Source organism: Haliaeetus albicilla, chromosome 7, assembly GCF_947461875.1.
Source record: "Haliaeetus albicilla chromosome 7, bHalAlb1.1, whole genome shotgun sequence".
Taxonomy (NCBI): domain Eukaryota; kingdom Metazoa; phylum Chordata; class Aves; order Accipitriformes; family Accipitridae; genus Haliaeetus; species Haliaeetus albicilla.
Genome location: NC_091489.1, coordinates 32019679 through 32032430, shown reverse-complemented (window position 1 = coordinate 32032430; position 12752 = coordinate 32019679). Strand labels below are relative to the sequence as shown.

Here is a 12752-nt window from a genome sequence, read left to right as displayed (position 1 = left end):
AAAAAAATAGTTGCAGTTTAATTTCTAGCTACATCAGGACAGCTGACTATTTTTCTTTCTTACAGAGAATTGGAAATTGAAGAGAAATAGCAAGATGCTGTTACATCAGTAAGAGAGAGATACCAAAGAGCAAAGTAAACAAGAAGAGAAATTGAGTTAGAATAAAAATGGCAAAAGTAATGGAACAAAACCACCCAGAAACTCTGTAACCCTCAGTTAAAGGTCTCTCACAAGTAGCAGCATCAGGTTGTTGCACAAAAAATGCAACAACAAAATACTGTGGGCCAAGTCCTACCAGATGCTGAGGAAAAAGTCAAAATGCTTCTTCAAGCAGAAGTTTTATAATAAATGTGAGCTGCAGAGGTATCAGTTTTCTCACATTACACACAATCCCAGGGGTCTGTTGCACTGGTGATGTCCAAATTCAGACCAGATCGCCCAAGAAGAAAGAAGCTCTGGCTTTGAGTTCATTCTAGCAAACCTTTCTCTTGGAAGGAAGCAGCCCTGCTCATTGGTGGCACGTTCTGTACTCCTCTCCCCCAAAAGAGGAAAAAAATCCACTTATTGTTAGCATGTTAAGAGATTCTAAGTCACTTTTCAGCTGGCAATGCTCTGCATCAGTGTTTAAATTATTTACCTCATGCCTTGTACTTCTTAAGTACTTGAAAAAACCCTACTTATTCTTCTCTGAATCCTCACAGTGCTAAGAGCTGGTCCTCAAAGAGAGTGGGTAGGGAAAGCACAGATGTGGGATAGCTGTTGCATTTTTGTTAATTTCAGTATTGTATCTCTAATATAATGAAAAATGAGTGACACACCTAAGTGTCACTCATTAGAGTGCCCCTAATAAAAGCCTTGCCTCAGTAAAGCATTTCTCTCACTTCCCAGGACCAGGACTTGACTCTTGCCTCCATCCAAGCGAAGGTTTCTTCTGTCTCACCCCTACAAATAAATCCTCCATGGCATACAAGGCACACGGTTTTGCATGTGTTTCCCCAGAGCAGTTTTTAGGGTATGTATTATGGCACCTGCTTTAAGCTGAGCCCTGTCATCAATACTAAGTTTTGGCATGAGAGCTATTGGCAATAACTACTTTTATTCACTGCCAAACCCTCCCTGAATTCCAGTAGGACAGGCTCTTTCCATTGAGCTACACGAATGCAATTACAGATATCCACACACAGGATTTTTCTAATTTGTTTGCTTTTCTACTTCTCATCCTTCATTTACTGTCCTAAAAATGTCAGAACAGAGAGCAAGAACTTAAAAGGCAATCACCACCTGCAAGCATCGTAGCAACACTAAACTATTGTGGCAGCCAAGCCTCTCTCAACACGTGCTTACGGGGCCTGTATCCCTCGTGCCAGGAAGATGCAATATATTCCCGAGCTTTAGGCTGCATTATTTCAAGCTCCTGCATAAAACATGGGAGCACCCAGAGATTTTGCTCGAGCAGCTGATGGCTTAGATTACAGCCATGGCCTTGGCACTGGAGCACTTCCAGTAGCACACTAAACTTTATATTTCCAACATAAAATCCCCAGTAATGTTGCTTCCCCAAACACTGCTGGCACACCCTACGGCAGATGGTGCTTCCCAACCAGCCACCCCACTAAAAGCACTGTGCTCCACAAAAAACTTTTTCATTAACACTTTGGTCTCAGCTGCAGTTCAGCCATGGGGTTTTCTGCCCTTTGATTATTTCTTCCCTGTGACACAAAGCATAAATAGGAAGAATTTTTGCTATTTGGAAAAGAGGAGTTCAGTGTGTGCAACAGAGAGACAAATTCATGCACCATTATTCTTTCCTGGATGCTTCAAAATCTGAGATAGAGGCACAGCTCAGGGTGCATTTGCTTTGTGCTCATCTTGCTCTCGTGAAAACCTTCCTACTTCTTCAGCCTAGAAAATCAGCCTTTTCTATAGAACACAAACCCAAATACCCTCCAAATCCTACAAGAAATGCAGCAAGTCTGTTGCCTTTGGGGTCTTTAACTCAAGGTAGAGACAAATTTAACAGAGGTAAACCCAGGTTTCTGTGGAGAAGGCAGGATTTGGTTGAAAAAATAAACCTTTTAAGCATTCTGACATTTTACTTACATTTCACGAAGAGTTCAGTAACAACCCTTTTGAACAATATCTCATTTCTATGTCCTTCAGTTGTATCCAAGAGCCCTTCCGTGAGTAATGCATAGAAGATTCATGAAAAATCTTTTAAATATATTTATTTACATGGCCTAAACAGCCCGATGAGGCATTAAGCATTGTTTTTCTAATCCTGCAAAGTACCAAAAGCCTCCTGGGACAGACTGAGCCTCTTCAGCTCAGGACCAGATAGTTCTGCGCCTTAGGAAAAAAAATAAAAGCTGAACACCTGAAAGTGCTTTTCAAAAGCAATTATCATAATCCCTCCTGTTACCCAGAGGGAAGCAGTGGCACGCAGAGGTTAAATAACTTTTCAGAGGTGGCTCAGCGAGCAGCACAGCATGGATTAGAGCCACGGTGCCTCCTGACTTCTAGCTCCATGCTCAGCCCAGTGCCTTAAATAGCCGCAGTGCAAGTAATTAGCTCTGTCCTCTGTGCATGCATCTAACTCGGGGAATGGGAAAGTTGGAGTTTAACTTAACGATATGAAAATTTCTATGGAGAATCCCATGAGAGAAATCTTAAGTTTTAACAACTATCACCTGAACAACCTGTATGAAGGCGCAGGGGAAAGCCACTGCACAGATTTTACTGCCACCAGTTTAGGAAGAGTGAATTATTCACAGACAGCAGAGCCTGTCGCAATGGAAGGTTTATAGGGGCTATCACCAGGATCATTCTTGTGGCATTTATTCATTCCAGTTTTTGTTTGTTGGCATTTCTTTTGTCCTCTGTCACCAGGGATCTCTCCATCCTTCCCTTTCTGGGGTACCTTAACTGCTAGGAAAGCAACGAAACTTTTGCTAAGGGAAGGGTTTAGTGACACTGCACATTTTTATTTACATTGTTATTTTGCATTATTGTGTATTTCTACAGTGATATCTGATATGTGTGGTTTTCCTCCATCAGAGGTGACGGTGTACGTCTACTTCCACTATTCCCTTGCCTATAGCTACAGCATCTCTTACTTTTTCAGCTGCCTCCAGCAAGGAACAATAAATCTCAAACACAGTTGGAGAATGGAAAATCTCTATTGCTATTGTTGGCATCCAAGTTCTTTGGCTTAACCTATTTTTGGAAGAGCACCTTTGTTCAGCAAAATCAAAGCTCCCACCCCTGTGACACCAGAACAGCGTGTCCTGCTGCAGGCAGAGCCGTTCGCTAGCAGCAAACTCTTAACAGCAGAGCTGGCACACAGAGCAAAGGCAGGATGGCCCAGACGGAAAATGATGGGAGCTGGGATTTCACTTTTGCTCTCCATCACTGTGTGCCCCTGAGCAAGTCACGCCACTCTGCTCCTGCACGCTTCGGCTATCCTCACCCTGGCACATGGCATATGTACAAACAGGATGGGTACACCTCATGCCATAAGCTCCCCAGGGTGAAAACACATCTTACTACATGTCCTTACAGTCTCCAGCCCTAATAGGACCCCAATTTTGGTGGTTCGTGAGATATAAATATTAACTAGTATATAAAGCTCATGTTTTAATAAAAGCTTTGCTTAGGGAATAAGAAGGGTCAGAAATAGGAAATGGCAGCCCAGCCTGTAAAAGGAGAAGAGCTAAACTTGACTCACACATTTTTGTTTGATTGGTTTGACTTTAAAAGATATTCAAGCTCTGTCTGCTCTGAAACGTAATTACCTTTGTACTTCCACTAGATGCACCTTCCAAAAACAGTAGCACTCTTACACAGCCCAGAAAAAACAAACAGTTGGAAAAGATGCAAAATAGCTGATTTCATATGTCGTGGCTGGCTCTGCACGACACGATGGGACCATACGCTTCTCACGTCACTGCACTCACAGGCACTACTTGGAAAGGGATAATCCTTGAACCTTTAAGGCACAAGACTTAGCTCAAAGCTGACATTTTGTGCCAGGGCTGCAAGACGGCTGCTTTCAACAGGCATGGCTGAAGCATGCGAGAACCAAACACTGTGGCAGGTCTTAGCCCTGAAGCCCCGGGCACAGGCCTGCCCTCTGAGTTGTTTCTCTCGAGGAAAAAAAGAAAAGCAAAAGCTAAACATTCATTTTGATAGAAAATATTTTGTTTTCTTCGTCATGTGGAGAGCCCTCCAAATGCAATGCCAAGCCCTGCTGGGCTTGGTGACAGGCAGGCTGAAACACCAGCACTAACAGCAAGTCCCCAGTGAATCTCCATGGCCTAATGAATTAAAGGCTTAAGCAGAGTTACCTGAACATTAAATATCACTAGAATGCACTGAAACTTGCTCTAAGGCGGGGCTGGGGGGAGTTGCCTTTTAAATGGCCTCATAACTAACCCGGGTTTTGTGCAGTTGGCAACATTTTTGAAACTTACCAGTTTTCAGCTCTTTTCCCTTGATAATGAAGCCAATGCAGTTGTGCTGTGCATCAGACAGCACTCTGATGCACCTCATCACCAGCTGAAGCTGAATTTAATGGGGGGAAGTCGTCTCAAAAATATCAAGCTTTGTATCTGGAAAGAAGGGAGATACCCTATGAAGCTCCTACCAAGCAAGAGACAAACCCATATCAGACACCAGAGAAGCTACAAGGGAGGACACGACAGGAACTGAGGCTCTATTGGTTGTGCCATCCATTTTTTGGGCAAACAGTTGTGTAAAACACCCTTCATGCTTCAAATAGCTATTGAGAGTAGTAAGATTGTATGGAAACGTTTAATAGATTAGAATTAATGGAAAAAAATAATAGAGTATAATTGCAAGATGGTAAAAAGTGTATGCCCTCCAGGTGTGAGGGATATCAACCACATGAAGTTTCCATCGTGGTGTTTCTAGTTTTTACCTGGCTGCTGTCACCGACCATCCCACCCTGACAGCAGAGGGTTCGCTCGGCTTTCACCAAAACCCAGGGAAATGTGGCCAAACCCTGCAGCAGACCCAACAGACCAATTCCACTGACTTCAGCAAGAAGCAAAACACAGATGGCCCCAGAAACCCCACCAGGATGGCCAAACAGTACCATGAGTCAGAGATGCTAATGCCAGGAGCAGGATATCCCAAGGAGGTATTTTAGCAAGAGGTTTTTTGTTTGAGCTTTATGTGTATTTCAGAAACTCTTCAGCTGTTGGTACCCACAAACACCTGTTAGCAGTTTCAACGCACACCACACAGCAGGCTTCTGTTTGTAGCTTTTGCAAAGTAAGCCAGTAAAACCGGAGTGAATTTATGTATTTGAACAAGAAGATGCCAAACACTTCAGATTCTTAATTGGAGCAGCTTCAAAGCAATAATTGGATTTAAGTGTCAAATGTGAGGGTGATCAGAGAGGAGGAGCAGAGATGCAGGCGCTCTTCTGCTTTGTTTTTCCTCTTCTTTCTCTATACCTCCCTGAAACAGCACAGTACCCCTGACAGATCTGTGCCAGCAACACCTCTTGGGCTTCAGCCACATGAGCTGGAGTCCTCCTTGAACTCAGCTTTAAACCCAAATTACATATCCCAACTGATGTCAAAAAGAACAGTCTGCCTCCTCTATTTCAGTAGCAAATCTGGGGTCAGAGATGATGATGATGAGGTAAGTAAGGCAAAACTCATAATTGTTGTTAACTAAGCACCATGAGAAATTTGTTCTCAGCTGACTGACAGCAGGAGTTGACACTAGTGAGCAAGTTTCTTGCAAAGCATTCTATTTCCCAAATATTAGTTTTCAAAGGAATAGTTGCCAAAGTAACTGTTACTTTGGCAAATAATAGTTGGGAAATAAAATGCTTTGCAAGAACCTTGCTCGTTACACATTCCCAGTTTGGAATCAGCCATTGGGATGCTGAGATTTCACTGAAAGCCAAATATTCACCTACTGTGAATATCTGTGATTGATGAAGATGTCCAGAAAAAAAAAAAAAAGCCACTGGGAAGCAAACAGGGGTGCCAAAGTAACAAGGGAATCGAACAAGCAATGGGATTTACTAGGTCTGGCTTTGTGGGGGGTCACCAAGGGGATTCGCTGATGACTTGTAAAGGGGTTCTCCACAACAGGACTGCCACGGTCTCCTCGCTGTGCTACCACTTCTCCGCACAGAAATGACTACTCAGAGCCCCTCTGTTAAGTATGGTTCAACAGTCACTACAGCTGAATGACAGGTGTGCACACTCACAGTGACTGGTTAGCCCTCATTTCCTTGGAATAAGGTTAAAAAACTGCAAGAGTGAGTAATGGGACTCAGAGCTTCTGCACGAAGGGGAGGCAGGACTATGGCAGACTAGTCTAAAATCTTCTGAGTAAAATTTATCTCCGCTAGACAGCGCCGTTTCACCTGGATCAAAACCAGGTGTAAAAATGTTTGAAGCAGGTTAAAGAAGAAAGTTTAGCTTCAGCACTCTCAACACAAGAGTGAGTCTTTCCCTCAATTCAAACCGTGGTTTTACTCAGTTTATCTCCAATTAATACAAAAACGTAATTCCACACTGAACAAACACCTTCCATCAATCTGAAACAAACTACAACCAGAAAACGGTGACTAAACCACAGAAACAGCCAGTAAGGCAAACTGCAATGAGTAACTCCCAAAGCTTTAGCCAGCACAGTAGCAGCAGCTCTGAAACCAGTGCCTTGCCCCACACTGCCCACACCCCTCCATCCCCACCTGCAATACAGGAGAGCAGCTGCTCACCATGGGGGGATCAAGGTGTTGGTAATTGCTGTGCAGCATAAACAGTAACACTTCAGTCAGAAGAAATAAGCAATGCAAAGGGCCATTTTATGAACCTCAAATTGAAACAGAGAAGCTTCTGAAGCTTCTGCAGCTTCTGCTCAACCTCACTCCCGGGGGTGCAGATGGCCAGGGAGCCCCGCAAGCGACACTAGACCCACTCTCCTCATCAGAAACATCATCCTCAGCAGACGGATGGCCAGAGCGATTCCCCAACACGTACAGATGCATCCTCCACGCAGCAAGAGGTCCGTCCCCAACAGCAGCAGCGATGCTCACAGCCATCAACACCAGCTTTTGCACAGGGCAGGGGAGCGTGGCTCCCTACGTTAGTCCTCAGCTGCGTTATTTAAAGTTTCATGGTACAATAAAGGCAATAAATTAGAAGCGATGATTCCTTAAGTGCTGTCTGGGCAGCAGGGACCACAGAGATCTATCTCAACACAGGTACCAATTCTCTTCCTTCATTTTGCAAATGCAAAAGCATATAAAAAAATTCTAAGGTGAAGGGGAAGGCTACCAGCAGGGTGGTCTCACTGCTGGCCCCTCTTGAGTTAACAGGAATTTTATCCTTAATGGCAACAACAGCCCATTTGGTCTAACACTGAGTATTTGGGAAGAAAAAAAATTCCATTGTTTTTTTACGTTAACAGGGGGCTGGTGTGTAACAAAGAGGAAGGCAGGCAGCCTGCATGCTGCTGGCTTGTTGGTGAGAAATTCTCAAGGTCTGATCGATACCAAGAAAAAAGCACCTCTCCTCTGGTCTGAGGCTCAAGCATTATTCTAGCACAGCAGTCACCATGCAGCTCATTTTCTTTAGCTACGATGACCTAAGGCTAACGAACACAGACGGAAGAACGGAGTCGATTGCAGGCATTTCTAACCCTTTACATGCAAAAAATGAGAGTGAGCAGAGCTATACAGGTGCATGCACGAGCATTTCCAGGAGCGGTTGTACATCTCTCGGGGCACCTGCTTGGTGGGTGAAACCCAAAGCACATGATATTCACGGAAAGTTGGGAGCAACTTCCTCTGGAAAGAACACCTGACAAGAATCAGAATGCTTAAAAAAAAAAAAAAGGCAAAAAAAAAGGCCATTGTTGTGGGAAACCCCGACAAGGTATTTAAAGCGAAATCACCTACGCCGACCCTTCGGGAGCCCTCCAGGAAAGGAGCCCGGGAGCGCCCGGCTCTCCCTGCGCCAGCCGCCCTCGGCAGCCCCCGCGGCTCTGCCCGCTGCGCACAGGTGGGGAAGAGGATGCCCCGGCCGTGCCTTTGTCTCCCGGCCCGCTCCAGCTCCGCCGAGCCGGGCACCGGCTGCCAGGACGGACGGGCGGGCGGCACGGCGGCCCCCGCCGCGCTCCGGGGAGCGCCGCGCCCGCCCGCGGCCCCGCAAGGTCGAGCCTCCGCCCGCGCCGCGCCGCGCCGCCTCGCCAGCCGCCGCGTACCCTGCGCAGATCCACCGCACCGCGCCCCGCTCCAGCCGCCCCTACCTCGGCGGCCGCCGCCGTCACGCCGCTCCCACCGCCATGTTCCCGCGCCGGCTACATCCGGGCCGCGGCCGCCGCTCGGCTCCGCTCCGCTCGGCACCGCTCCCCACGGCCCGGCCCGGCCCGCAGGTGCCGCCGCCACCGCCCGCCCCCCGCGCGCCGAGCCGGGGCGGGGCACGGCACCGCCCCCGCGCCGGGACGGGCCGGGCCGGCAGCAGGGCCCCGCCCCGCCCCGCCGGCGCGTGCTTCTCGGCGCGGAGCGGCGCGCAGGCAGCGCGCTGCTGGCGGGGCGGGGCGGGGCGGTGGCGCGCTTGAGGCGGGCTCGTTGCGCAGCGGGAGGCAGCGGTTGCGCACCTGCCCCTAACGTCTGTCCTGAGACTTTGTCCGTCTGTCCACCCGCCCGTTCACACATCCTCCAAGCGCGCACCCCACCCACGCCACCCACCCACTCCTGCACCAACCCGTGCACCTAGACACCCACCTACCCGTTCACGCACCAACTCGTGCACCCACCCGTGCACTCGTACACCCACAGATCGCCCACCCGTGCACGCACCAACCCATGCTCCCATATATCCAGCTACCCACCAACACATCTGCCCAGTCGTGCACCGATCCACGCTCCCATCCACATCCGCCCACCCCCATCCACGCTCCCATCCGCCCCCCAACTTGGCAACCATCCGCCCACACGCCCAGCCGTATATCCATCCACCTATCCACCCACACATACATCCACCTACATGCCTGTACATCCATCCACCCATGTATCTGGGCATCCACCTGGGCATCCACCCACACACTTCCTTCTGCACTTGGACCTCAGTCATATATATATATGTATACAAACAACTGTTCTGACAAGTTTTGCTACCCATAAGCTCTCCCCCAGCGATGGCCAGGCACTGGGAACAAATCTGGTTAAGGCAAGCAATGGAAGGAAGCTGTTGGAGAAGTACAACAGCCAAACCCCGTATATCCCGTGTAATTTAGGTGTATTACTGCCAGCAGTTTGTGCCTGCCTCTGAAAGCTGCTCGAAGCCTACGTTTTTATATAATGTTCCATAAGAAAGATTAAGATTGCCTTTAATAAAGGTACATATCGGTCCTTCCACATGCTAAATCAGAAGGGAGGTGATGGACCATAAACCATCCCTGCCAGGAAACACCAAGTGCAGATGGCAAAGTGTTTTTTGGAAGAACCTGCAGCAGATTCCTGGGAAGAAAAGACCTGAAGCCGGCTTGATTGATACAGCCCTGCATGAGAGAGGGGCGATCTCATACTTAATGATGTCGAATTAAATGTCATTTCTAGTTTCTCTGATGCACATTTGCATTAAAACGCACTACAAATGGCAGGAGCAGAGAGGATACGACAGGAACGGCTTGAAGATAAGGGTCTGCGTTGGAGCTGCATGGGGTGGCTGTGCTGGGATGGGCAACGGGAGGTGCAAAGGCTGAGGCTCTCATGGCACTCAGCCGCTCACCCGGGGTCTAAACAGGTTTCTGCATGTACGAAAACCCCTACATCAACGAAGACAACAAAAAAAATCCATCAGAAATGTGCTCTTCCATTACCCATAATGTTTGCTTCTACCTTATTTTCTTTACTTTCCCTTCAATCACTGCTCTACCTAATGCTGCGAGATGAAGTGAGCTCCCTTTGGTCTTGACAGCACACGGTGTTCAGTGTTTGCTGACACGGCAAAGTGCCTGCTCTGGCTCCAAAACCCAGACACGGCGGCAATGGGCAGCACCAGCACGAGAAGGGGTGCTCTCTCCTTGCTGGGAAGGAGACTGGGCACAGACAAACACAGTCAAAAATACAGCATAAAGCTATTCAGAAGCCGTGGGCCATGACTTCGAGCCCCTAAATGTGAAACTCAGATGCAGGCTGGTTAGGGCCACTCTGAGTGGGTGCCACTGTTGAAGTCGCTCTGTTGCTCCTGGTTTCCATTGGTTTGCAGTGGGTTTTGCAGCCAGAAGTATCATTTGAAATCAGTAGCCACTAAAGGAAGTTCAGGCTTCTGCAAAAAAAAAAAAAAAAAAGAAACCGCCCAAAAAACTCCAAGCCAGGCTAAAACTTTAACTTAAAGAAGAAAAAACAACTTGGGCTTAGACCTTAATGCAAAGCTGAAGCCTTTCCCTGGTGCATCAGACTAGAAATAACATGGGATGAGGCAGCGAAGGTTTCCCTGCTCTGAGTCAGCATGAATGACGTGTGTCTGTAATGCAAGGTGTTGCGTGTCGCATCTTGGCATGGTATATATGGCTTCTGGCAGGGGAAAAAAAAGAAATCAAGTCTTTGCTGTTTTGTTTTTAGTCTCAAGTGTGATTTGTAGGAAATTGTCTCAGTGAATTGGCAAAATGGGCTGACGACTGCCAAACTGCAGGGCTGGGAGAGAGGCACTGCACCATTGCAAGAGCGTCGAGGGAGGGACGTAGCAATAATCCCCCTGCATCCAGCATGGTGCTGGGAGAAGGGGTGGCAGAGAGGTTCAGTAACGTGAACCTGCTGAGACTCACACCAAAGAGAGGTGGACGCATCCATTGGCATTGGAAAATCCCATCCTGCGTATCGCCAGAGAGCTCCGGACTCTCTGTCACGATGGTTGAAGCCAACAAGAAACCAGATACCTGACTTGGGCATTAGTTTCTCCAATAAAGTCAACTGAACTACCCAAAGGATGCTTGACTATTTAATCTCTTTGATGTGAAAAATAGCTGGATATATGCATACATATACCCCAAAGCCCAAAGCTTCTCAAAAAAGGTTCATTTTGGTTTTGGCTTATTCTTACACACAATGGTATGAATCAGAAATATGACCACTCAACTCATTGCAGCTGCACTGAGCTGGAGTTGATGCAAAAGAAAGGAGGGTGAGAATGCAAAATGTCCTTTCCCCAGAAAAATCAGAGCATAGAATTATTAATTTTTTTAACCTACATTATTTTTTAAAAATTCAATAATTTTAAATTAAAACTTAATCAATGGCACTGAACATTATGGCCTAAGTTTCACTGTAATACTATAATAAATAGAAATAAATCCATAAATATTTTAGATGAAGTCAGGCCACTTCAGTGACTGAAGTATTTGCTGAACCACCTGGATCAGGAGGTTCTTGAGACTCTAAGACCATTACATACAGACCCATTTCTCCTCAGGATGCACAGAAAGATATTCTTCCCTTCAGTTTGCTCAAAAACCATCAGGGATTGAAATGAAAGAGAGAACAGGCAATTGCACTTTCCCCCGTATGAATTTTTATGAGGATTTGGTGATTAGAAATATCCCAGCTTGCTGTCAAGAGGTAATATTTCCCATGTTCAAAATGTCCATTTTAAATGCAGCATAAGTTTTGAAAACTGTATTCTTCCCCTTACCCCACCTGTCCATCATATTTAAGATGTGATTTAAATTAGAGCACAGTAGCTAATGTATGTTTCTTACTCTGCTCTGCAGTGCACCTTGACACAAATTAACATTAAAATTAGTCATGTAGTAGAGGCATCAGCCATCAGTTCGGCACATAAAATGAAAAATGTTAAGTAACTTTAGACTTAACATGCAGATTCTTAAATAAATATGGTAATAGCATGTCCTGATCATAAGTGAAAAAGAGCACTAGGCTCCAGCAAGGAAGTATCAGTTGTTCCTTAGGAAAATAATTAAAAAATACAAATGAAGAACAAGATTCATTTAAATAATCAACTTTGTGTTTCCTGCTAGCTGATTTAAATCATGATGAAAACTGTTGATTAAAGCCCCTCATTTAAATCAGTGCCCCTTAATGAGAGTGCAAGCCTATCAATGTAAGCCCATAATAGTAATAAAAGACTCTTCAGAGAAGAAATAGCTTTCACAAGAATACTTCCAGGGCTGAAAGAAATTCGTCCTTCCTTTGCAAAAAGAAATACATCTCACCAAGCTAAGCAATTTTTCTCCCCTAAGCTCTTAACCCTGTAAAAATAGCAGGAATAGGGCAATAAATCATAGGATATTCACAGCCACATTATGTAAGTACGACTGAACTTGTGATCCTTTTCGCTAACTGTTGGAGAGGAAGATGAAGTATTGCTGGGATAATTTAAAAGACGGGTTTGAATTCCCTAAATATTGTAAACGAACGTCCTGTCCAGCTATTCCTCTCAGCAGCCAGCAGCCCTTTGAGGGCTGTGCGCTGTTGCATGGGGAGGACAGCTGAAGGATGCTGGGTGGAGCGGAACTGTGCCACCCCAAGCACCACAGTGCTCCTGTCCAGCCCCTGGACTCTTTCCAAAACACTGTTTAAGGGCCACATCTCTGGTACCAGAGCAGTTACTCTCATAGCTCTACCTTATATCTCCCCTAAACTTAAGATGACTTTGTTTTTCTTATCAGTCAAAATCTGAGCATGAAAGCATTTATAATGAATTTACAGCAAATGTAGAAAACTGCATTTCACTGAGGGTTGT

General features: G+C 46.3%; 1 protein-coding gene across 4 annotated transcripts in view; it reads right to left on the bottom strand.

Annotated features, from left to right (window-relative positions):
* Positions 1 to 8462, bottom strand: part of PAK5 (p21 (RAC1) activated kinase 5) — a 91895-nt gene extending 83433 nt beyond the window's left edge. The window contains exons 1-2 of one of the 4 annotated variants that reach the window (XM_069787586.1): positions 8296 to 8410; positions 4470 to 4607 (exon numbers count right to left, since the gene is read on the bottom strand). In XM_069787586.1, coding sequence (XP_069643687.1) covers positions 4470 to 4548 — 79 coding nt within the window. In that variant the 5' untranslated portion in view covers positions 4549 to 4607; positions 8296 to 8410. Of the gene's footprint in view, positions 1 to 4469; positions 4608 to 8295 lie in introns of those variants that run through there. The other 3 variants (XM_069787589.1, XM_069787587.1, XM_069787588.1) reach the window with 3 other exon arrangements.
* Positions 8463 to 12752: the final 4290 nt, after the last annotated feature.